General features: G+C 40.9%; 3 protein-coding genes across 5 annotated transcripts; all 3 read right to left on the bottom strand.

Moving 5' to 3' along the window:
• Window positions 1-240: 240 nt before the first annotated feature.
• api5 (apoptosis inhibitor 5) lies at window positions 241-10,863 on the bottom strand. 2 transcript variants are annotated; one of them, XM_071541990.1, is made up of 14 exons: window positions 10,571-10,863; window positions 9,856-10,017; window positions 9,574-9,667; window positions 9,379-9,444; window positions 8,898-9,049; window positions 7,345-7,551; window positions 6,659-6,763; window positions 5,856-5,945; window positions 4,670-4,851; window positions 4,085-4,178; window positions 3,858-3,914; window positions 3,666-3,745; window positions 2,854-2,960; window positions 241-1,980 (listed from the first exon to the last, which is right to left on the bottom strand). In XM_071541990.1, exons 1-14 carry the CDS (start codon window positions 10,640-10,642, stop codon window positions 1,898-1,900), a joined length of 1,551 nt encoding a protein of 516 aa, XP_071398091.1. In that variant the 5' UTR covers window positions 10,643-10,863; the 3' UTR covers window positions 241-1,897. The 2 variants fall into 2 exon arrangements, with proteins under 2 accessions (XP_071398091.1, XP_071398090.1); XM_071541989.1 differs by having other exon boundaries at window positions 242-1,980; window positions 2,818-2,960.
• A 260-nt stretch (window positions 10,864-11,123) lies between these two features.
• samm50 (SAMM50 sorting and assembly machinery component) lies at window positions 11,124-22,290 on the bottom strand. 2 transcript variants are annotated; one of them, XM_071541994.1, is made up of 15 exons: window positions 22,146-22,290; window positions 21,093-21,203; window positions 19,808-19,909; window positions 19,623-19,710; window positions 18,613-18,719; window positions 16,485-16,615; window positions 15,808-15,895; window positions 15,278-15,406; window positions 14,636-14,707; window positions 14,444-14,530; window positions 13,947-14,017; window positions 13,649-13,716; window positions 13,150-13,296; window positions 12,251-12,392; window positions 11,124-11,466 (listed from the first exon to the last, which is right to left on the bottom strand). In XM_071541994.1, the coding sequence occupies exons 1-15, from the start codon at window positions 22,164-22,166 to the stop codon at window positions 11,421-11,423; spliced, it is 1,410 nt and encodes a 469-aa protein (XP_071398095.1). In that variant the 5' UTR covers window positions 22,167-22,290; the 3' UTR covers window positions 11,124-11,420. The 2 variants fall into 2 exon arrangements, with proteins under 2 accessions (XP_071398095.1, XP_071398094.1); XM_071541993.1 differs by having other exon boundaries at window positions 13,150-13,306; window positions 13,650-13,716.
• A 695-nt stretch (window positions 22,291-22,985) lies between these two features.
• On the bottom strand, window positions 22,986-25,568 carry efcab10 (EF-hand calcium binding domain 10). The gene is made up of 4 exons (XM_071542006.1): window positions 25,466-25,568; window positions 24,201-24,365; window positions 23,189-23,279; window positions 22,986-23,079 (listed from the first exon to the last, which is right to left on the bottom strand). Exons 1-4 carry the CDS (start codon window positions 25,566-25,568, stop codon window positions 23,034-23,036), a joined length of 405 nt encoding a protein of 134 aa, XP_071398107.1. The 3' UTR covers window positions 22,986-23,033.
• Between the last annotated feature and the right edge of the window lie 91 nt (window positions 25,569-25,659).

Genomic DNA, 25,659 nt, shown 5'->3' with positions numbered 1-25,659 from the left:
ATCCAGAGTGGCATACCAAGAAATGCCTCGCAAGCAGTGATGTCCAGCTTCCATGAGAACATTCAGGACGAGTCAAACTTACAACCACAGTCTGCTCGGTCAAACTGGGCCAGACATCATACGCACAATACAGGAATCTCTCAATAGACTTGCGATTGTGTGCATATAGTTTACTGACAGTTAAACTAGTGCATCTTGCAGCAATACATCTACACAGGTTGTCTGTAACATTTTTACGAGCACTCCCTTGTTTCTGAAAAGTGTTGTCATGCTTTCTATATTTATATAAAACTATTATATTTTGTGGGGAGAGTGGAGCCATGCATTGAGACACTGACCTAATGTAGGCTATATTCAAATTCAGATAGATCAATCATTTATCCATCGTGTGGTTTTAATGCAAAACTACTGAAATAACACCTGTTATATATCCAAAAAACATGCGAAACATCAGCAGGAACACGTCCACTTGTGGCTAGGAACCACTTTTACATTTAGTAGAAAAGTTTCAGGGGCATTATGTGTATCATCAGTCTGTCAACAAGGATACACGGGATAAATACTTCTCTATATTAATGCTGGCTGATCATCTGAGACTAAACAAACACTGTGTGCCACACAAAATGAGACAACTTCTGAACTGCAGGGTCGCTGGGATTCACTTCAAGTCAAAAGGGAAAGAAAAACAAAAATCATTTAAAGTAGACCATTCAAATCCTTCTACAAACAAATATTTAAATAGTGTTTTTAAATAAGAATCAAGCTACAAAGCTACATTCAGGCTTTGTGAAACATCCAACTATGAAAATAGTCTAACTACACCTTCATCAAATCCCCAGGTCCCATGCAAGACTTGATCCAAGTCCATTAGTCGTTCAGCCATCAGACACTGAGATACGGTCATCCATGGACAACAAGGCTTTTAGGCCCAATCAAGACCCAGAGAGCAGCGCCACTCATCGTCCCACTAAGTAGCTTTGATCATGTTCATGTAATGCTGTGGAGCTTTGCGTCTGTCCTGTTTAAATAGTCATTTATTGACAGCTTGTGCTTCTGGAGCAATGGGAAATCATTTTGAAGCCATGTCATACGAACAGAATAGGCTTTTAAACTCGCAAGCCACGTTTTAGGTTGAAATATGAAAAATTTGAAGCAGTAGCAGTGCGCTGAGTGACGTCTTTCTCTCGCTCTGGACTGGAGCTTGCAGTTCAACTGTTACTTAGTCTACTACAACTATTACTATACACTACATGAACAACAAAAAGGACAAAAAAGGTGATACTTCCATACAAGTTTATGATAAAAATCCAATGAAACAACATCATTGATTCATACAAAGTAGCAATAGTCAGCCAATCCAATTCAAGCTCTAAAAAACAAACAAACGTAAGATTAAATAAAAAGGTAGAAAGAACGCATTCATCAACGTGTTGCAAAACAACAGTATCTGTTTTCTTTTCCTACAACAATCTGACAAAAATATTGATCAGTTACAACTTGGCAGTCTTTTGTTCCACAAAAATACACGCAATAATATTAAAAAAAAATGGAAAAAAAACACAACATGAAGATTTAATTGAACTATCGCCTTGGCCAAGTAGAATGGATGGTGAAATTGTTGAAACTGTTAAGTAGAAAAGTCCGAGCCCGTACTCCGTCAAGGAGATTCTGAAGACAGGAAACCAACACCAAAAAAAAAAAAGACTACTTCCTGGACGTGTGTGTTTTGAAATGCAGAAAGAAAGATGTGGAGACAGGTTAAAAAGAGGAGAGTGGACGATGGGTAGCTCGCCTTCGTACGGCAAGGATCCTGATGTGCTGCAGTTCGATGAGCGTGTGCGTGTGCGTGTGCATGTGTGTGTGTGTGTGTGTGTGTGTATGTGTGTGTGCGCGTCTCTCAGTAGATTCGGCCCCGGCTCCTGTTGCCTCTGGCTCCAAAGCCTCGTCCCCCCCGGCCGCCCCTGAAGCCTCCGCGCTGCTCTGGAGTCAGACAGGAAAAACAGAGACAGGAGTTCAGTATGGATCTAGGATAATCTAGGTTCCATATGGATTCAAGACCTTTCTTAACTGGATTTACCCTTTTGTCATTTTATTCCCCTGTTTATTTCTTTAGGGGCAAGATATTTTATAAGCCCCTTGGAGCGTCTTTGTATCACCTAGCATTTGTATTTCGTCTCTCCTTCAGATTTGTACCGTAAAACTTATAATAGTGGCAGGATCTCTACTATTAGTTTTACAGTATGTGTAAATGAATAAACTAAAGATTTTGGTTGGCATTTAATATGGCGTATGGTGATAGCGGGTAGGTAACATGTCTGTCAATTAGGCTGAATTATAGCTGAAGATTACTTTTCACAAGAATAAAATGTCATAATGTGTGTTTTGGGACAGAATGACATTGCACACGTTTCCAGACTTTCCAGATCTGTGTAAGAAACTTGTGTATTCCAATGGAGACCATGTCATTTTTGCTAAATCCATGTTATAGACGCGATATGACATCTTTCACTAAAGGAAGTAATGATTCTGGTCCTAAAAAAATCCACCTGTGTATACCCTGATATCAGACTCAGGGTCTTTAACAAAGGTCTACAGCATTTCAGTGAACCATCCAGACAAAGACCGGGGCATTTTGTGTCAACCAAACCTTCATTCTGCCCAAGTGAGGCTGAGAGGCGATTAGAAAAACCGTGACTAGCCATTTGAACTAAATGTGCTCTGGATGAGTGCCAAAAATGTTAAATACAAATGTAAAAGTGGATATGCCGTACACCGGTGTTGGGAAAAATAAAAACCGTGCCACCAGGTGCTCCTCACCATAGCTGAAATTGCCGATGGTGGCGCTGTACTTGCCGCTGGGGGGGTTGTAGATTTGCCGTGCGTCCCTCCGGGGCAGAGGAGAGATCTGTTTCTTCATGCTGCCGCCGGTGCCCATCTCCTCGCCTGACGGGCGTTTGGGTCTGCACAAGAGGCAGAACGGTTAGATGAGACGCTCAGTTGAAGTCTGACATATTACAACAGTCAAATAGCAGTGGATATGGCTGCTGACTGAGACATGGAAGGTCTTTGCATCAGTTCACCTCCTACTAAAGGAGACACTGGTGTCAGGAAGTGGGAGATAAGTTGCAGAACTGGCTGTATATCATGTGGTAAAGCTGTGATAACGTCACAGAAAAATTTAACAGATGTTAAAAGTTAAGTCTGAATTTTGGGTTCCTTTACAACAATAACAAATTCTTCACATTTGCTCTACTTGGCAAATGAAGTGCTTGATTAACAAGAAGTCTCTTTTTTTTTTTTATCAAATCTTTTCACATCTGTGGACTTGAAAGATAAGGTTAGCAGCAGACCTGTTTCTTTTAACCTGCTTGGGGTTTTGCAAAAGTGTACAACACAATAAGTGCCAGAAAGTTTAATCCAGGATAAGTATTTGAAATTCAAATTTGTGCAACAACTGATTAAAAACAACTTGTTAAAAAAAAGTGTGTGAGGATAAATAACTAATGTTTGCCATTTGCTTAGTTTGATATGGAACGTCAGGACAGGAATATCTTGTTATGGAACCTGTCTGAAACACCTTCATTTCTAAGAAAAAATTTGCAGTGGTCAATATTGATTTAGCTAATTTTTAAATGGTCTGTGTGGTCGTCGGGGAGGAGACTTACGCTACTGCCTCTGCCTTCTGGACAGGCTTCCAGGACAGAGTGACTGTGCTCTTGTATGACGGAGGGTTGTGGAAAAGATCCTGGAAAGAAAATACAGTTTAATACAAATTTTTTCTCCCAGAAACACAGTTATGGGTTATGATGTGAGGTCCATATTTTATCTTTATTCTCCCACCATATATAACAGCTTACCTTGATGAGAACGTTGATGTTGTTGGTGATCTTGAGGGCCACCACTTTGATTTTGTTCTGGTTACACAAAAAGGATAAGTTAGTGTTTGAGATATTTTACAACGGCAAGAATATGAAACATAGTCAACCGAGACCAGTAGCGACAAAAAATTTAATTGCTAATTTTTCTTGATTATATGCAACAAGTATTGCAATATCAAGAGCGCATTGATAACAGCAGATTTTACCTCTTCTGTCTTCAGAGCATCTCCTGTCTTGCCTTGCAGTGCGACCCGTAGCTGCCTGATGTAAACCTGCAGGCCTCTGGCGAAGTACTGTAACCTGTCGGACCACAGAAACACACATTCAACTCTAAGTGGCTGCTTTTAGACCAAGTGAGTTTGAAAAGAAGAGTTCCTTTTCTGAAGATCAAGCTACACCCCCAATCGCACTTGACATGTTCAATGTGTTGCTCCCCAGTGGAAGTTCATTCATTCATTCCATTTATTCTACTTATGTCATGATAATGTATATGAAAACTAACCCAAAGGTTGCTTTACCCAATTCTTGGCAAGCTCTAATGTTTTCATGATAAGAACATTTCAATGGTGAAGCAAAGTTATGATGAAAATGTATGTTGCTATATTTGAAGCAGTACCCACGGCTGATCAGATTCATCTTAATGTTTGAACCACTGTATAGAGCTCCGCCCACAGTTCACAGCAATGTAAATGCTTTACAGATTAAGTATGGGAGGTGGACAAGCAAACAGCTAGGTTCATGCTGATAACTTTGAAACCAGGAGACAGATGTCTTTAGTGCCGCCCCCTCACCTGATCTTGAAGTCTTTGAGGCGCTCAGCGTCCACCTTGTCGAGGAGGAAGTCGGGCAGCTTCTTGCCCAGCTGGTGGAAGCTGAAGAGCAGACACTCCACATAGCTGAACTGCAGCTTGGGCTCCTCGCTCACCGCATTCTCCCCGTTCTCCCCCTCCTCCGGAGGCAGAGGCATGAACTCCTACACAGACAGAAAGAGAGGTGGAAACTCACGACTGGAACCTTCTGTCAGAACAAGTTAACCTCTGCTTTAATGTCCAACAGCTGTGAGCATTAGGCTTTTACAGAAAGAAGATCCTTTTGTCGACTGTCAGCAGAGTGCCTCAAGTGAAATTAAACTGGTGAGTAGGAATAATGTTTATGAGTGGCATTGGTCACCTTGTGAGTGTTTGGCAACTTTTATGCATGTGTGTCCAGTTAATGTCTAACACACATTCACATAATAGCCTACATAAAACTGGCAATATATTGTGTAGAAGGCTAAATATGCAGGTCAGTAGGTTTGTTGGAGATGAAGGTAGGCGTCCGACCACCTGAGTAATTTGCTAATTTAACAGGCAGGCTTGGTGCTTTGGATGCAAAGTGATTTATAGATCAGTCAGGCAATGGGGGCACTCCCACTTGGAATCCAAATGACATAAATCCACCATGGTCACGGAAAACTTTAATTCCCATGGTTTTACAAAGTCCACAGTCTCTGGTGCCCAGGTGTAATTACTAGACCCTTTTATGTGGTATAGTGTGATAGACTTTTCATTTCCCAATAAATCCCCTTTCCCTTGAATCTACCAACTCAACAGCCGTTATCTTAAGGTTAGAGAAGCAACCTTGTGACAAGAAGTTCAGCAGTACAGATACCCGGAGCAGCTGGGAAAATCCAGGCGGGAAGACTGAATAAGTAATGCTCTCGTCTCCCTCAACAACTACTACTGAAATAGCTTAAGCCAAGAAATTAATCATCAATTGCCCAGTGGCCAAGAGTAGAGAACTGACTGTACTGGACAGCATCCAGGCTGTGGATGTAACTGTATAAACGTGAAGCAGGACAGTGCAGAAAAAGAGCATGAGCACTCAGCCTTCCCTTGATGGATCCAGATAAAAACCTGCCAATGTGTATTTATAAGTGTATTTCCACATGTATTCCTCTGTGTGCGGCTACAGCAGGAGGATCCAATCCGTTCTTACCAGCAGCTTGTTAAACAGCATGTTGAGGTTGGCCTCCAGCTTATCCATGTCTCCACAGAACGGACTCATCTCAGCCATCAGCTTCAGCACCTACACACACACACACACACACACGCCGTTTAACAGACCCTCTCACACACTGAACTGTGCATTGCTAATGAGAAACAGTGTTACACGGTGCAGGCTAATGACCCATTAACAACACACAGTTGGCCGACACCTCTGACAGGTGGCTGCCACGCTGACTTTGTTTACTACTACCACCGCTCACCAAATGTCAGACATTAGGAGTATCGACTTCACACCAGCGCCCATATTTATCAAACCTCTCAAGGACTGAAGTGCTGATTCAGGATATCTGGCTAAATCCAGGGCAAGAAACAAATCTGTTTGTCCACTGACCACAGCTGCTTGGACCTCTATATAATGGTCAATAACATGTCCAAGTGGCTGGTAGACTAGATAATCGCAGGCTTCACAGAAAGATTTAGTAGCCTTTGGGTTGTGGTAATTTCCCATTTTGATGAATCCCTTTATGCAACCAAACACAAAGGAAAAAAAAAATATTGAGAAATCAGCACGTCCACTCTTGAGATGATCAATAAATCCCAGGCTGGGTCAAAATGCCACAAAGCAGGACTGGACTTAAGAGACAACATTAACCAAACTTGTCCCAAGTGCAAAATTATGTCAATCCAGGAGGCAACATGGGTGTGACCAGGAACACAAAAACCATGAAAAGTCTCATCTCCCACTACACATAAATGAGAGTTGCATGTCCAAGAACACCCTGAAAAACGAACCTCCAACTGAATGTCGAGCTCGGCCACAGGACTGGTCAGGGAGCTGAGGTTGGGCAGGACGTGTTCACAGAAGTAGGTTACAAAACGTGTGGAATGCACATTTTTCTAGAAGGTGGGGAAAAAACAGAAGTTTTGGTTAAATTAAAATGATGAATCCTCTGAATGATTGTATGCATAACGGATGAATAAATATAGTTATAAACAATTATAAACAAGAGCCAACAGGCATGTTATACTGTATATGTTTGAGTATGTGCATAAGAAGTTTCAGAATACAAGTACATTTGCAGAAATTTCCTGGAATGCTATCAGACACAAAGTCTCTAATGTGTCCACTACTGCTTCTTTTGTACTCATTCAGAAGTGGTTTGCAATCACAACAAAATGTACTTCAAAGTTAGTGGAAATGTGTAATTAAAATCACAGTATAATTAAACCCAATTTCTCTCTAAAATACTAAGAAATGTCACTGTAATGCTAAGAAATAATGTTTTATTCTGTTTAAAAGAAAAAAATTTTAGCACTCCAACTTGTACTAGAGCCATAACTGGGATGAAAACGGGGACAGACATGGAACCAAAACTAAACTAAAAAAGCTACAGAACTGCACTACAGCAGCTACTACGCATACTGTACATCAACTGATCCGTGACTTTGTTAGTGTCAGGTGTGTGGGTTCTACTCACAGAGAAGAGGGGCAGGGCCTGGCGCGTGCACTGCAGCAGGCGGTCCACGGTGTCGGGGTCTGCGGGGTTGAGGGCCTGCTCCAGGAAGGCCTGCTCCACCACCAGCTCCACCAGCTGCTGCCGCCCGTTCACCGTCTGCAGCACCCGCAGGCCCGACACCACGCGCATCAGCAGCACAAACTCCTCCCCCGTCACATCCTCCAGCACCTGGGGAGGCAGCAGGGCAGGAAACATAAGGGCTTCGTTAATATCAGTTCTTGTGTGCTCTTTTGTCCTCCGTAATGTGTTGGACATAATATCCAACGGCAAAAGTACGATTAAAATACACAGGACGGATAAAGAGCCTCAAAGTTTACTTGGTAATCAGTGAATAGAGGATGCATCGGATGGCGGCTTGGCCAATGGGAACAAACGGGAACCTCCAAGATTCAGCGCAAGAATTCAGAATCATGCTGGCACCATACCGTCCGAAATAATTCCATACATTCCTCATCAAAACATCGCCCAACATTTGGCACTTGCTAATTTCAGACCCTGCTTTCTCTGTTCTGACATTCTTGAGAACTCAGGAAGAATGTTCTCCACAAGGACACAAGTATCGACTTGGCATTCTTTGACAATCACACATAAGGTTTTATCTCACTGGCCACTGGAATCTTCTCTCCTCTACTCTTCTCCAAAAACATCACTTCCATCTCTCCTTAGTTCTCATTTTATTCCTCTCCTGTCGCTTAGGGACAGCAGATAATTAGATGTCGTGATTTTATGTTTCTACGATTAATAATCATATAATTCGGCAACAACGGAGTGTTTGTTATATTTTCAATTCCCCTGCAACTCCCAGTGTTGTATATCAAGTGCCTCCATTACATGCGACCACAAACTGAAAGTTAAGATGGAGAAGCAGGCAGCTCCGGTGGGAAAGAAAGGGAGAAGTCTTGCATAGACCAAAGCTTCTTAACTATTCATCCTTTGCCTACACTGGCCTGCCAGCACTGAAAACATCCTCGTAACCTTAGAGAAACACTTCAGATGCTGCATTGCCGTTCCACCTCCTTCCCCTACACTGTCAACATGCAGAGGAGACATGATTACATATGGAAAGCAGTAAGGCAGCTGAGTTTGAGCCAAAGTGGCGCATAGGCCAAGAGCTCATCTCACATTTCTATGGTGTGGGGAAAAAAAACCTGGCCTTTAAAGTCCATTCCCCAGGGCAAGATGCCAGTCAGGGCAGGAAACTTGCGCACAGTGGCTGATGTAGTCACAAATTCACCAGCCGATGTCACTACTGTACCGAACAAATATGAGTTTAGAATAGAAAAGAACCTTAAGACTATGCCAGAATGACCGGAAGAGTCGACAAATTTACCAGCCACAGTCAAAACATACCACCTTTGGCCAGTGGCTGGTGTTAATTCCCCAACCTGATTCCAGTCTATCACACGGTGCAACGTAGTTTGATGGAAATGACCTTGGTCACATCCAGAGCCGGTGTAAAAAATTCTGACAAATCCCGAGGAAGGAAAGATCACTGTGGTAGAATCAATTCAGACCTTCTTTGTCTCTGTGAAGACGTAGTCCTCCACCTCCTTGGTCATGACGTCCTCCGGCAGGGTCTTAAGTTTGATTGACAGAAACTTGATGGCCCTTTCCCGCACTATGTCCTCTCCCTGCAGGATCTGGGAGAAGAGGCCTCCGAGAGTACCTGAATGACAGCAGACAGATGCAGGGAGGATGCTAGTCAGCACAGAGGGACTAGTTCATAATTACAAACTCAGCAGGATCACAATAACTATACAGAACTGGCAGCTACGGTTGTAATGATATACACAGCTAACAATTTGTTCAGAAAATCCCAACATTGGGTTGAGAGTCTCATTGAGGTTCCAATCAGGTTTTTTCTCCTGGATTACATTCCATGAAAAAACAGTCATGTTTCACATTACACATAAAGCTCTAAAGTGGGCTGCAGGAGGGATAAGCAAACAACAGCTTTGTTTGAGGTTCAGCAGTGGAGGAAAAAGCAACACTTACCCCTGGCGTCTATCTTGAAGATAGAAACGAGTGCTGCATTCACTTGGTTGAACTCTGCCGTGTCATCTGAAAGCACAAAGAAATGTAAGATTAGTCATTAGTCAGGTAATAATTTAGAGAATCAAAGTTGTAACAGGAGATCAAGAGTCCAGGCCTTCAATGGTACAATAGCGTTTAGCTAGAGAAATACAATACCTGTCTGGAGGAGCTGGGTGAGAATATCTGCCACCCTGAGGATGTTCTCCCCTGTTGCAAACCGCGGGAGCTCCTTGATGGCCTGTCGTCGAATCTGGACATAGATAAGTGCACAGACACATGGAGGATTTGTTAGGATGACATAAACCTGACTACTGTGAAAGCATTTGCTCAAGATAGTCAGCCACACACCAGGAAATGTTGACCCAAGTGACGACCAAGTCAACAACTGCACCTACCACTGAGTCTACCAAGCGCCCAACTTGTGGCATTAACACTCACCGACACATCTTCATCTTCACAAAGATCAAGCTGGGCGTTAATGGCTGCGTCGGCCAGCTCCGGGAAGCTGCTGAAGAATTTGGGAATAAACTGTGCTGCCAGTCGCTTCTCCTTGGGGCCCCCCTTCACGCCGTCCAGGATCACCTGGTAGGCATCTTTGTGCTACAGACAATACAGGAGAGAATGCATCAATAAACACGTAATGGCTATGGAAACATGCTGGGTCACTTATTTGGAAATGTTTACGTGTTAAGGGACTGACATTCGCACTTAAGTTACAATAAATGTTTGGCCTTTAACTTGTTATTTTACTATGTTCACTCTGGTGATGGTGACATAGCAAGTCAAAACGCTCCGGTCAACACCAGTGCACCTTAGGTGGCCAGCTACCTAGCTGAGTAGCACTGAAATAGCTTTGAATCAAGAACTTGTATATTTTGTGTTTTCCTGGGTTGAATTGAGCTAGAAAACGTAAGCTATAAAAATGGCGAGGGTCAACTTTACTACAGCTTAGCATGGATGCTATGTGGTGAAGCTAATTAGCTTGTCCACTAGCTACAGTTAGCCTAGCGCGCACAGCATGGTTATATAAGGCAGGAAAGTTATAAACAGTTGCTGCTAACTGCCATGGTTAAGCAACGCAGACCTCGATTGAACAAAATTAAAACAATAACAGTATCCAAATCTGGTAGCTAGCATGTTGGCGTGTATTTACCTGGCTGAGGTTGTCCTTAGCATCAGCAAGGATCCCGTAGTTACGATACAGCTCCTCGATAGTGACCGCCATCAGCGTGCGTCCGAGTGCCTACTAAGATAAGACCGCCGATAAATGCGCAGAAATCCTCTCTCGAGTCACTTTTTCTCCGTTTCGCCCGAACAGTAACACAAACAATACCGTATGATGGAGAAATGTGTGATGTGGAAAGGGGACGGGGAGAGGAAAATTCGAGAAAGCTGTGAATGAAACCCCCGCTGTCCGTTCCCGCAACGTTTGTCGCTAGCCTACTTGCAAATTGCTACGGAAGAAATGGCACAACGCATGCGCAATATTCACGAACCGCGCAGCCGGCTATAACACACGTGACAGTGGGGGGTGCGCAGTAATGTTGCGCACTAACAACGTTTAGGAATTTAACATTTTCTTGTTTGCTGGTTAAATTTCCAACTTTCATGTGTATGCCGTGGTATGAGAAATGTAGAACGATTCAAATGAGCAGACAACAGTATGCCATCATCTAAAAATTCACAATCAGACAAACTATAGAGGGGTACATAATTTATTAGTGTACATTGTAGTCCAGACCACATTTACATTTGACTTATAAGGGCACTCGTGGTTTTAACTCCCCTTCCCGGTGTCCATATACTCTACCGTGTCAGTCTTGCATTGTTTGTACACGTACATACATCAACAGTAATCTTTCCCACATACAATAGTTTGGTTAGCTGTCCCAATTCGCAGCAACTTCAATTCTGTACAAGCGATTCCCTCTTCCAATAAAATGTCCCTCGTGTGAAACTCAAATGCGAAACACAAGGATGCTCCAGATCAAAGGAACGTGATGTCACAGGAATCGGATTCCTGCTCCAAACTGGACCCCGTCACATATCCTGCGAGGAGAGGAGTAAAAACAGCTCAAATCAACATCAAAACAGAGCGAGAAGCCGAAAATATTCAGTGCATGGAAAGACAGCGTTCTAAAAATAGTATAAATATTTTCTAGAGGGCGCTCTGGAAAATGGGGATAACATTCACCATGGCTGGAACTATCTTTTTTGGTCTCTTTGGATTTCAAAATTCCTAATGAATCAAAATATGTGTATTATAAGCATATCGCCCCATCCCTAATATTGTTGGGTGAGTTTACTGCCTATCCAGGTCAAGCTGGAGTGATGTTTCCATCTCAGGGAGGACAGCGGAGTTGCTCCCTATCTTCCATCATAACCTGAAAACTAATTTCCTCAAGAAACACTTCACTTTTCCCTCCCCTCTAAATCTCTAACCCTTCCCTATCTTCCTCCTCTACTTGTAGCGACTCATGTTGTTTTGCTTTCTTTTATTTTCTACCTTTCACTCTTACTTTTTTACCTAGCACTTCTCTAGATTACATGATCATTGTAGGTTCACAGGAACATTTGTTAGATCTGTTGTCTGGGCACTGTGATTTTTGACCCCTGCAGTTTTTACTATGCTGTAAATATGTGTGTATGCAGTGCTGTCTGGAGGCAGGTTTTGTCTTTGTTTTGATTTAGATTCATCATTCATCTTTGCACCTGCAGGGGGTGTTAATTTACATACTTCTTATATAGTATGCCTTTAATGCCTAAAAAGTGAATGTAACTGATGAGATTTAAAATCAGTGTGGCTACTATCAGCTAACTCAACCGTCCCTACCTGTCTCCGCTCTGGACTCCCATGGGAATGCAGTAGTTGAGCTCCAGTCTGGCGATATTTCCCAAACGCAGCACGATGCCCGCTCCGTACGACCAGCGGATACACTCCGCCAGTTTCTTCAAGTGCGCTTGTGGGCCCTCACCTGAGGAAAAACACAAATGTTCAACCTCAGCCAGACAGAAAACCATGAACACCAGAAACTCTGCACCAGTCTGTATTAGAACTTGGTTCAGTCATTAAAGTTTGATCCCAGGCTCACCCAAACAAGGAAAACCTCCAAACCTGAATCGAGCCCAAGCAATACAGCCTTTTACGAGCCCAAACCTTGCTAAAGATGGACTGCTAAACAGTATTGGCACTACTCATAGATTCACATATATCTCTAGCAGGATTGGACCCTAGGCCAATGGGGGCACGCATGTGGTTCCAGAAGTGGGAGACTCAACTACTTAACCATCTCTGGGTACACAGTATTTTTAGCCCCGCGACAGCAGGAGCTCTAAGGATCGCAATGCTGGTCGGTCGCTTCACCCATGTGACTGCTTTTGGTCACATGGGTGAAAGTGTGCTGCAGGGAGTTAGACTGCAGACTCTCAATCAGGAGACCCAAGTTCAATTCTCAGCAGGGACGCTTCCACAAAATTCAGCGTCATGGGGCTGTTAGACTCTTAGTCTCATTTAAACCTGAGCTCAACCTGAACCAAAGTTAAAAATTCAGCCTGAACCAACCCTAGCCCATCGGATCCCATTGGGTCCCATCGAGTTCAAACATAAATGTCAAGCTCATGTCATGTCATGTCAAGCATAAAGGACGAACCTTTCAACTTAATGTACAACTTACCTACCTTAACATAACAGATTTTCATTGCATTGGTGCTCACTGTTTCTAAAATACTCACCATAGTTGAGGTTACACAGGTTCCCGGCGTTGAGGAAGAAGTGTGTTCTGAAGAGGTCGCCGAAGCCGCCCTTCCCCGGTCTGAAGGGTAGAGGGGTGTAGAGGTGGAGGCCTCCGGCCCAGTAGGCCTCTCCTCCCAGGTAGTCACCTGCCATGCCAGTAATACCAGCAAAGAATGTTTCAGTTCACCATCAAACTTTGGATTGTTTCATTCAGACCAGCAGGTTGGTTTTATGGTTTATCAGACCACAGAGGCAAAGGGTTAAAAGTGATTTCACTTTAGTTTGCCCAAAAGAATTCATGAGCAGTCGACCAACGGTTTTTGAATATTCATAGTCATGGTGCTCGTTTGATTTAACACATACACAAGACAATGTCACCTAGATGATATATTGTCTGTGTTCTACTTCACAATGAATTATTTTGCCTCTTCTGATGATGCAAATTTTGAAAAAACAAAAGGCAGGTTACGAAGCTGCCCAGCCAGGTTAATGTCTCACCTTCACTCTGCGGACCCATACTGTACATACTGAATCCTCTGATACTGGTGGGGCCACCAAGATAGAACCTACAAGGCGGATACACACACACACACACACACACAAAATACCATTTGACATACTGTATGACACAATATTTGATACAGTTATGAGCCTTAGATGAGTACAGAAAGAAGCCTAAATTTCATCAAGACTATAGTTTGTAAACGGCTCTGGGCAGACTACCAGCACAAGTGAGATCTAGTTGATCAGTGTTTAGTGTCATGGTAACAGGTAGGTGCTGACTGGATCTCTGTACCTGTCTGCTATGCATGTTGGCTTGTCACCAAAGGGCAGGAGCAACCCGCCCCACATTGAGGCAGAAAGGACCTGGAAGAGGGAGAATGAAATGTGACTTTTTTTGCACAGAATGTCAAAAACAAAAAAAATACAGTATTTTTTGAGACAACATTTAACATTTTATCCCTGGCTTATAAAGCAATACACCATGTTTTTTTGGAAATTAGCCCACTGGTCCACTTACCAACTGAGAACATAGAAACTAAAATCATCTGTGTGCTCCAAGCTAACACATGAGCATACAATATGTTGAGTGATCATATGCAACTAGCTTTATCCAAAGTAAGAAGACTGATCTTTTGTTAGTGTTTTTTTATTATGTGTATGTATTTTTTTATTATGTATGTGGTTTTGCTTGTCCTTTGTCCCAGTAAAATAGCATCAAGTTAACTGTGTTAAGTCCCTCTGGATAAGAGCATCACCTAAACGGCTAAAATATAAAATGTGGAATCTCACAGAGTCCCAGAAGAGCGTTCTGTTCAGCTGGATCTCAAAGTCTTCCTTCAGGAAACTGGCGTCTCCTCCCGTGTAACCAGCCAGCTCCTACGCAACATAAACACAACATCAGCCTGGTGGACAAGATCGGTCATACTGGGTTTGTATACACCAAGATTCAGAAAGGCTCTGGCTTGGTGGTGAACAACAAACCTGATGGATCTTCAACAGGCCGCCTTTCCTGGGAAGGATGGAGGAGTTTCTGGTGTCGATGACCATGGCATGCTGAGAGAAGAGAAGGTCAGTACAGTATGAGACCACAACCAACCTACTGCTGGACAATATCTCAGGATTACTATGTCTCATTTGATATTTAATCTGTTTCTGTTAAGTGTCACTGACTCTTTTTACAATGAACAACACTTTATAGGGCAACTAGTCATGGAAAACCAAGTCATGGAATTTGAAAACTGAAAAGAAATATAATGGAAAATAGTTCCCACTCTTTATTTCCGAAACTCAAGTGCTCAATTGCAAGTCAAGTTCTGAACGTTAAGCTCAGCTGCAGGTAGATCTAGTTACGCTTGAAAGAGTAAAAACCTAAAAAACAAATTTCCTGGTTGTGCAAGTGCCAGGTGATAAATTAAGTTGTAACCCAGAAGACATGGGATGTTTAAATCCACTATTCAACATAAAAAAGGTAACATATGAACGTAGACTAAAAAATATTTATTGTGAAATTTCACTGTAAGTCATAAAAGATGCATGGAATTTGTTCAGCAAATTATGAAGGAACCCCTACAGCTAATTCAGAGTTTGCAGTAAAATCTCCACTGTGAAACAGAGGGCAGATACCGAAAGCGAGGACTTGAGGGAATGTCCGCTCTCCTCCCTGACGGCGAAGGAGGCGGTGCGAGCCAGACAGCCCAGCTCTCTCCACACTCCCTCCCACTTCAGGGTCTGGTTGGTCTTCCACACGGGGAACTGTTGGTGGGTAAGAAAAGCAGACACTGTTAAAAAAGTACAGTTCAATACGTAGAGTAACTTGAAGTATAGTTGTTGGGGATTGAACATTTTGGGGTTTGTTTTAGTGCTTTCTTTAAAAATGAAAAACCCTCCCTCAGATACTCTTCCACTGTTGCATAACATCAATCTGTGATGTTCACAGATATACAATCCAATATACATTGAACACATTCCAGGAGTTATTTTCTGATGAAGTGTTGTAATTTAGATTTTGAAAAGAATAAAGTAAAAACACAAACCAAATATGTTAATTTACTTAATCCAAGTGGAAGGAGGCAAGAGAATGAAAACAACAAATTTGGTATTGCGTAAAAGATGAACAAATAGCCATGACACGTAAATAGAAAAAAAGTATTTACACTCAGTTCTGTGGAGACGCCTCGGTCTGTCTCCCTCAGTGAACTCCATGGAAACTGGCCTGTTACTTTGTACAAGTTGATTGAGACGCTGAAAGTGGAAAAAGAAAATAAAACACATCAATCCCTTACTTCAAAAGAACATAATACAGTATATAAAACCAAAAACCGTGTGTATGTGACATACCAGCCGAGGATTAACCTCCTGTTTGGCCGAGCTCTACAGCTCCAAATATAACAAGAGGCAACAAGAGCTGCCTGATGTCCTGCCGTAATCACCATGATGTATTAAACATAACCAGTTATGGTAATGAGGTCATTAATTAAGCTAATTAATGCACTAATTCGCAATTATATCTATGTCAACATACTTGTCTTCACATAACACATGGGTGGTATTAATATGAAGTCTGTATCTTATTATGTAGAATTAAGGAATTATAATAGTTTCAAGAAAATCTGTTGTTCCTCATTAATATGCAAATTTATGCTGCACGGTGCTCCAAAATCTAATCAGATCATCTACAGGGGGAACCTGTGCTGTAAGTATGAAGTTTCTATCATGTATTGTTCTTGAGTTACTGTTACCAAAATGTGTCTAAGACATAATGTCCTGCCTACCATGTACCATGGTGCCGGGAGCTAAAAGATAAACAGTAATGATGTATTCCCCGTCTTACTTGCGCTCAAAGTGTCCTGGCTGAGGTTTGAAGAAGGACAGGCCGTAGGACGTCTCTTTGGTGCCGTAGGAGAACTGGAAGGTCAGCTTCTCTGCCCGACCAAACACGTTGGGCAACTTCAGGCCCAGAACCTGTAATGTGACAGTGAGAGCTAGTCAGGGTTTCCTTAACATTCATTCTCCAACCGCAAGAAAAGCATCAAAATTAAGAAAACACTAGTCCATACCCGGGGATGCGTGTGCCACAACTCCGCGCAGACTTGCCAAAAATGCCCATAAACAGTGTAAATTTGGGAAAATGGAAAAATCAGCTTCTTCAGTCCCTGCCTATACCAATGCTCAATGCCCATGTGCAGTTTCAGATTGATTGGCCAACCCATTGAGGAGCAAAATGGATGCAGACAGACAGAGTTTTCCTCATCTTATAGTAGGATTTACAATCAATTTTACTCAAAGAACAAACACATATAGGTTTGAGTCAAATATATGTCTATTAGTACCTTTATCATAACCAAGTTTCCCAATCAAGATTACCTTAGTGCTGCAGCATGAAGTAGAAGTAACACTGGGAATGGATGTGGAACCAAAAAGCAGCACACTACAAACTAGTCAACCTCTTTGGGCCACAGAAAATGGAAATAGCTGCTGCCTCCCAGCGCACTTGAATTAACTGTAACCCAACACCATCTGAACATTATGTGTGTGCAGAGTGTTTCCTTTTCATTCATTTACCAGTAGTGGGCCACCACAGCAAGAATATTACCACCAGCACTAGTTTACCCCTAAAACACAAACACACATAGTCCCAATGTTATGAATTCAGGCCTGTCCATGTGTCTTGTAAGTTTGTTACTCTACCATCCACTTCTGCAGATAATCAACCATTATCTGGAGGTTGTATGCAATTGTAAAAGTTTTCCACCATGCAACCAAACAACCATTGCTATATAAACTTATATGGGAAACATTTGTGTGCAGTATAATTTCCTTTTAAATTTTGTTTTACTTACTTGATATCACTATGCACTGATCATTAAAGACACAAACTGGTAACCCACAGACAACAGAGGAAAAGTGCAATGAGGCAAATCTGACACCTGGGTTTCCGTTATCCGGTAATTACCGTTTTTTTTACCGGGAAAATCTGTTGAAGTCTGACATATTTAAATCTCTCCGGTCATAATGTCCGGTGAAAATAATTCCCTCTAAGCACAATTATTGGAACATTGTGCTCCTTGTTTTACTGAGACTGAGTTACAGCAACAGGTTGAGTTCTACTCCCAGTCTCTCACCCGACCTGCTCCCGACGAGAAGGTTTAAGTCTCTTTCAGTAAAGTAATAATAAATATTGCACTACGTGAGTTGATTTAAGTGACATGAGACTGGAGAGGATTTACTAAATTGTTTTGAATGTAGCGTAATGTATTAACCAATCAAGGGCGATGTGTGTGTGCGTTGGGTGAAGGTAAAATGCCTTTGCAGTTTATTTTCATGACTTTTTGCTGGGCTGTGCTTTTTACATATTTACTGTGTTGTTTTTCTTGGTTGTAGGTTGCTATTTAGCAATTGGCGATGTGTGATGATGGTTAACGGGACATGCACGTTGCGCATTTGGCATATGCATAATGGTGAGAGGGACACGTATTTTTTGGCATTTGGCATTGCGTAATGGTGAAAGCATATGGCAATTTGGCAACAAAATACATGTCAGGAACGAAGTAAAGTGCAAATTTTCATAGCAGATGATCCTATTTTTCTATTTTGCATGGTAACGTGTGTGTTTGAGAGAGATAGCGTTGTGCACGTGAGTCTATTGACGGGACTTATTGTATTTGGAATATAATGTATAAGCAAAAGTAGCCTACTTTTCAATACAAAATATTATAAATCTACATGCCTTGATGATGTCATTCTTTATATAGCCTGCCTATCAATTGTTTTTAAGCTCAATAAACACAGATAATATTTGACCGTAATTTCTCCAATTTGTCCGGGACATTGAAATCTTCCAAGACACGTGGACCGGCACCAATTTTTTCTAAAAGAAACCCTGTCTGACACTTTGAATGAATCCACAATATGAAGCCCATCACAAAGGTGTTGGTGACAGGAGCCATGACGGCGCTCACCATGCTTCCTTCATTGTTGCCGACCATGGTGTTGTAGCTGCCCGTCATCCGCCTCAGCTCAGTCACCTCAAAGGTCACGTCGAGGCCGTTAGGGAGAGCGTCCACGCCTGGAGAGAAGAACACAAGATACGTTTGGCTTGTTATTGAATCCGGACACACAGTGAGAGAGCAAGTCAAACATGAACACTAACATCTTCTACATTACATTAGCAGCTTCAGAACCGCTGCTTGCAGAAAAATAATCCATTTGTTTGCTCTCCAATGCAACCACAATAACAGAAATATTTTTTTGTTCCGTCTTTCTCCAACAGGGAAACATGGAAAATGAGATTGTAATGATTTGACAAATGCTTTTAAAGGAATGCAACAGATGTCTCAAGTGATGTAGAGTTGCAACGATTAATCGATTAATCGATTAGTTGTCAACTATTAAATTAATCGCCAACTATTTTGATAATAGATTAATCGGTTCGAGTAATTTTTTAAGAAAAATAAGTCAAAATTCTCTGATTCCAGCTTCCTAAATGTGAATATTTTCTGGTTTCTTCACTCCTCTATGACAGTAAACTGAATATCTTTGGGTTGTGGACAAAACAAGACATTTGAGGACGTCATCTTGGGCTTTGGGAAACACTGATCCACATTTTTCACCATTTTCTGACATTTTATAGACCAAACAACTAATCGATTAATCGAGAAAATAATCGACAGATTAATCGACAATGAAAATAATTGTTAGTTGCAGCACTAAAGTGATGGCAGGTGTCTAGGTGACGTAGTGACTTTCACTGTGTTTTAGCATAGCAGTAATCTTACTAGTTCTTCATTCAGTACACAGCGCTGAGTAACAAGAGTACATTGACCCTTCCTGGCGTTCACAATGTGGTCAAACATTACAACATCAATTACATTCTTCAACACAGAGAAAAAATCATTATTATTAGTAAATATTTATTAACAAAGCGCCCATGTATGACAGATGTTGTTGAAGGCCGAGCAGTTGACGGTACCTTGTGATGTGTCAATAACAACTTCCACTTTTCTGAAGATGCCGAGACGCAGCAGCTTCTGTCTGGCTTCATGGGACCTTTTCATCACCTAAAACAACACAGTGAACCATATTTTGTTGCAGACTTTGGGACAAGAATAAGTATAGTATATATATGAGTATATATCTGTGGTAACATGTACTCACATCAATTAAATTCCTTGCCCGGAAAACTTCAGCGATTTCATAAGTCAGCAGGTCCTCCTTGGTTCTTCCCAGCCCGTCTATGTGAACTCGCTGAACTACAACCTGAGGAACAGAAAAGAAAGACACCATGTGAAGAAATCCCAAATCACTATATCCATTTTTCAGAAAAAAAATCATTACCTGTAGTTCATGATGCCATCTCTCTAAAATCTAGAAGATCTAGTCTGTAAATGTTATAATAGTTTAAGCCGATTAAGGCTGCACTCGGCAGCTTTACATGTTGGCGGCCCCAAATGGCAGTGAGAGGAAACACATTTTGCAGATACTCGTGTTTATCAACTTGGCTGGTCTCTGATGCTTTAGACAGTTTGTATTTCGCTCTTAAATTTTAATTTGTAACTTTCAGTGTGCCAAGAAAATTTCCTGCCAGTGACCATACCCAACACCAGAACTGTATTTGGGCAAACAGACGGGGGGATGGGACGCTCTTCTCTGTTGCAGCCCTACTTCATGATGTGGGCTGATAAGACAGCTATGTCTTATCAATATTTTTTATGTAAAAATATTGCCTAGTGCAGGTTTAAGTTACTTTTTTGGAAAGCAATCATATACTAAGAATAGATGTCACTTAATTCAAATGATGGATTTTGGATTTGAACTCTTCACATCAAATATGTGATATATACACTCACCGGCCACTTTATCTGCTTGTGAATGCAAATAGCCTGCTAGTCCAAACAGTGAATCATGTGGCAGCAACTCAGTACATAAAGCTTGCAGACATGGTGAAAAAGTTGTTTTTTTTGTTCGACCAAACATTAGAATGGGCAAAATGTGTGATCTAAGCGACTTTGACTGTGGTCTGATTGTTGGTGCCAAACATGGTGGTTCCAGCATCTCAGAAACAGCTGCTGCCGTCCTGGGATTTTCACGCACTACAGTCTCTAGGATTTACAGAGAATGGTGCGAAAAACAAAAAAACATCCAGTAAGCAAAAACATCTTGTTAATGAGAGAGGTCAGAAGATGGCAGAGAATGGGCAGACTTGTTCAAGCTAACAGAAAGGCCACAAATGGTCAAATAACAGCTCTTTACAACAGTGGTGTGCAGAAGGGCATCTCTGAACACACAAGTGGTTGGCCCTTATGATAAATGGGCTGTAGCAACAGATGACCAGCTGGTACTAGATAGGTGTACCTAATAAAGTGGCTGGTGGGTGTACATCACATAGGCAAAGCCAGTTAATGTCTTGTCTAATTACTATGTGGAACAACCCCAATCTTACATTCTTGTTTTCCAGAACTTCTTGCTTCGGCTCCTGCTCAGCGTCCGGAGCCTCGATGTCGTCGGCATGAACTCCGAGCTCGGGCCCCTGCATGGGCAGAGGGTCCAGGCTCTGCAACACAAAATATAATACAAATAAATCAGAAATACAGCGTCGACAAAGTGCTTTGACAATCAAAGTACACATCAAAGTCATGAAATGGATTAGGACAAGCAAAGAACAGATGGTAAGAATAAAAGACATCACTTAAAAGCAAGATTATAAAGGTTGGTTTTAAGAAGGGCTTTAAAAGATGATGTAAACAACACAAACTATTAATGATAATAACAATAAACCTTATTTGTATAGCACTTTTCTAATAACAGAGTGCTTTGCAGAAAACAAAATTAAGATGCCAGGTTGCAGTGAGCGCACACTGTCTTCACTGGGTACCAGTGTTGTTAAACCTCCAACAGTGTGTTGACTGCTGCATGGATAGAGGCACTTGCATCCCTCACCACTGCTAGCAAGGAACGGTATGTACTATTGGATTTTCTCTGTTATTTTTCAATGAAGAAGTAAGGAAATAAATACCTGCAGTGCTTTTGTTAACATAAACTAGCTATTTACTGGATATACAGTATGTATTCAACGTCCTTCATGTTCATCAAATGTGTTTTTTGGTATGAAGAGAGGGTTTTGTCTCTGGAAAGTCCTGCAGAGGCCTGGCAGAGCATCTCTCTAATAAGGAACGCCTGGAAAAACTGACTGTTCACATGAAGAAAGTGTGTGTAGCAGTTCCAGATGCTAAGAGCGTTTTTTTATGAACGTATAGCTTTAATGTTTTAGTGTTATCGTCACAAATATTCGGCATGTATGATTTTTCTCAAGCTAAACCTAGTTAGACTTTAATTTAAGTAACTTCCACAGTCAGGGGACTAAACTCGTTGCCTAGTTGCAGACATGTCAGTGAAGTGAGTGAGTGAGTCATGTTGAGGCAGCGGGCCTGCTGACAGCCGCGCTGCACACAGAGGTCAAGCTGCTAGCTAAAACATTCAGGCTAATTGTCCTTACCCGGGCATGGACGGTCCCCATGCTCAGCTCTGCGGCGCGCTGTCCGGATAAATGTACTGAATACTTTGGTTGAAAAACGAAACACTAATTTATAATTGTTCGGAGAAAAGCGAAACCCTGCGTGAGGAGGCCGCCATGACACTTCCTGACCACGCCTTCTTCTGCTGGGGTGCGTTCAACATCTGCGCAACGCTGCAAAATCAAAACCCAAGATTCAGCTTCTGTTGTTTGTTGTTGCGTTTCTTCTTCTTCTTCTTCTTCTGCTTCTTCTTCTTCTTCTTCTTCTTCTTCGTCTTCTTCTTCTTCTTCGTCTTCTTCTTCTATTAGTTTGTGTTTTCTTGCATCCACGAGAATTCAGAGAGTGAAATGAAACCTCAAACCTTGCCAAATAGATCACTTCATACTTTCAAAAGTCTTTGCTTGATTGGTTGAATGTATTGAACTTAATTCTGCTTATTGATTTCGATTTCTTTTATAATATGAGCATTTGTCACAGGCACAATAAACAATTTATTTTACAAAACTACAAAGTTTAAAAAATAATAATAATAACAGTTTTACTTTAGCATGCAGTTCCCAGGCCTTTCATATGATGGAAGATTTTACAGACACAAACCCAAACTATTCCATTCCTGTTGACATCTCAACAATCCCACTGATGGTTAAATTTACAAATATTTCCACACAGAAACTTATGCAGACTTTAGTGTTAACAGGAGTGAATACTTAAATATGTAAATGTAATCACTGCCTATAGCAAAATACACATCTTACATTTACACTAGAAATTATTATGTAAAATAGTGTAAAATAGCAAAAAGCTCAAATCTCAATCAAAACATCAAAATTTATATCAATATTGTAACATGGTAATATAATAACATATGTTTAAGATTGTCTGTATGTTGCTGAGCTTCTCCGCAGGCCTTCCCTCCTGTAACAAAGAAAGACAAAAACATGACTTTCCTCAAACAGTGAAAACCTAAAACGCCTGTGAGTGTCTTCCTCCTTCATGCCGTAAAGATGTGAGAAGCTGCTCTTACGCCTCTCTTTTGAACGCCTCTTGGGAAATCCTGTCTTCATCTGCACCTTCAGGACACTCGTTTATGTCTCTTATCCCCAGAGTGGTCAGTGCTGCGGGAAGAAGTGAAGAAGTGGCTTTGGTTTAGTCCAGGGTGTCCTTAATGCTGGAAAAACTATGATGTGCTGATATCATACTGCGTTGTGGTTGTATGCAGAAGTGCTGAAACGATTAGGTGATAAGTCAACTGACAGAAAACTAATCATTTTGATAATCGATGAATCGTTTTAGTGTTTTATCAAGTAAAAATACCAAACATTTGCTGGTTACAGCTTCACAAATGCAAAGATTTGCTGCTTTTCTGCATTTCATATCATCATAAAATCAATATTTTCTTTTTTTTTGCTGCTGGTCAGACTAAGTAAGCAATTTTAAGAATCACTTTGGGCTCTGGTAACTTCTGATGGGCATTTGTCATTATTTTTGACATTTTATAGACTAAATGATTAATCAAAAATATAACTGATAGATTAATGGATAATGAAAATAATCAGTATTTGCAGCCCTATTAACCAGTGATGTATTGGTAAATTAAATGCACAAATGCACAAAACTATGAACTGCATATAGATACTATATACTGTATATGCATACACAGAGACACATAAAAAACAGATTAATCATAAAGATATGCAGTTAATTATATATAGTAAGACCTATAGGCTCTAATCAATAGGCTATATGGAAAAAAAAAAGTTTTTGTTATTATTATTATTATTGTAAATTTGTAATAATAGTAATAAGAAAATAAATAAATAATATAGCATAATCAGTGGGCTCTAGTACAGAAAATAAACACACAAATAAATAACTAAATAAAGAATATTCATTGTTTTTGTTGTGACCTATAGCTAGCTAATATACATAAAAAATTGATTTAATGATATTTTGATACTGTGGTGATGTTAATTCCTCTTCCCCACATCCATTATTAATCATGAACCCTAACAGCGTCCATGTCCTGTGCTGCTCACCCTCCTTGTACTGGGCATAAGTGATGTATTGTTGGTTGGCGGGGTCCAGGATCCCAAACACAGCGTCCAGGTTGGAGTCTGAGAAGAGGCTCGGTCCCTCCACACTCCTCTGCTGACAAGCCTTCAGCTGCTCCAGCTGCTCTATCAGAAACTCCCTGGGATTCTCTACAACAACAACAACTGCTGTAATCTTTCACATATCTGTCTTTCTCCTAGGATAAGATGAAACTTTATTGATCCCTGTGGGGGAAATTAGGTCGTTGCAGCAGCAGAAGTACCTAACAGGATTCAGCAGGGGGGAAAGAAAAGGATAATACAAGCACAATAAATATAAAAAGTAGGCAATAAAAAACAGTAGAAATAATAAGAAGAGTAAAAGTAATACAACAATTAAAAAACAAAAAAGTAATAAAATAGGGTATAAACAATTGAGGGATTATGTAAATGTATGTTGCCTAGAATTTACTTTTACTAATTAGTGCAGTGTATTTGAGTGAATATCAACAGTAGGCTAATGTATTTCACATTGTCTTTTTGTCTCAGTAAGTTCTGCAGCTCTTTTGTTTTGTAATCCTGAATTTATACTTGGCACATATTCATTCACACATTTCTACTCAATATGTGTGAGAGTTGTGTGTGTTTATATTAACAGCATTTGCTCTATTCTTATTTATAACCTACTCCTCTGCTGCTGCAATGGCCCAGTTTCCCCATGACCATAAAAGTTTAATCTGATCCAATCTACTCTAATCTCTCATTTTTATAAACTAAACTTTTTTATAATTAATTCCTCTTTTATTTAATTTTATGTTTATTTTATTGTGTTTTGTTTAATCATGAATTATTTTTTTTATTTTTTTTATGCCTTATTGTGTCGTGATTTTATCTGCTATTTGTTTTGTGGTACTATTGTTGTATTATACTGTCATTTTATATACTGTGAAGCACTTTGTAAACTGTGTTTTATAAAAGTGCTATATAAATAAAGTCTATTATTATTATGTAATCTACTGTACTCCTATCCATCTAACCTAATATAATTTATGGTCCAATCTAATCTAGATAAAGTAAGAGAAAGTGTGATTTCCTGGATTTTGTACTTTAAAAGCCACAGATATTTTGTGTCGGTCTTTTCATCAGCTGTATGTTAAGTTGGTAATATTAAGGCACTTGGGCTAACTTGCTAGCTTGTTTTACAAACCGTTAGCGCTGCTCGGCACACGGAGGGTGATGGAAGTGTAACATCAACAGAAATGAAGTCTAACCTGGTCTGTAAAAGAAGAGCATGCTCGTTAGATCCTCCATAACTTCAATAATTTTATGTTTTTGGAGATAATCAGCTGCTTCTTTCTCTCTTGGCGTCGCCATTTCCCCCCCACTTATATTGGTTGCTAGGATACGCCAAACTCTCCTCTTCTACTCGCGCGATATTTGCTGACAGTCACACAGTAACCACATT

Source organism: Centroberyx affinis, unplaced genomic scaffold (assembly GCF_046629955.1).
Source record: "Centroberyx affinis isolate AG114_WGS23_722 - 3 ecotype Tasmania unplaced genomic scaffold, CSIRO-AGI_Caff_v1 ptg003986l_1, whole genome shotgun sequence".
Lineage (NCBI taxonomy): Eukaryota > Metazoa > Chordata > Actinopteri > Beryciformes > Berycidae > Centroberyx > Centroberyx affinis.
Note: the sequence above shows the minus strand (reverse complement) of the source record. Positions and strands in the feature narration are given on the sequence as shown.

Coding starts and splice junctions, on each gene's coding strand:
- api5 (XM_071541989.1), bottom strand. CDS start 10,642: ATGGCGGTCACTATCGAGGAGCTGTATCGTAACTACGGGATCCTTGCT. Junction 9,445..9,573: donor CACCCAGCTCCTCCAGACAG/GTATTGTATTTC, acceptor TTGTGCTTTCAG/ATGACACGGCAGAGTTCAAC. Junction 4,179..4,669: donor CTCAAAGACTTCAAGATCAG/GTGAGGGGGCGG, acceptor GTGGTCCGACAG/GTTACAGTACTTCGCCAGAG.
- samm50 (XM_071541993.1), bottom strand. CDS start 22,166: ATGGGGACCGTCCATGCCCGG. Junction 21,204..22,145: donor TGGGGACCGTCCATGCCCGG/GTAAGGACAATT, acceptor TTTGTGTTGCAG/AGCCTGGACCCTCTGCCCAT. Junction 11,467..12,250: donor GGAGTCCAGAGCGGAGACAG/GTAGGGACGGTT, acceptor CTCTCCTCGCAG/GATATGTGACGGGGTCCAGT.
- efcab10 (XM_071542006.1), bottom strand. CDS start 25,568: ATGGCGACGCCAAGAGAGAAAGAAGCAGCTGATTATCTCCAAAAACAT. Junction 24,366..25,465: donor GCTCTTCTTTTACAGACCAG/GTTAGACTTCAT, acceptor TTGTTGTTGTAG/AGAATCCCAGGGAGTTTCTG. Junction 23,280..24,200: donor TTATGCCCAGTACAAGGAGG/GTGAGCAGCACA, acceptor TTCTTCCCGCAG/CACTGACCACTCTGGGGATA.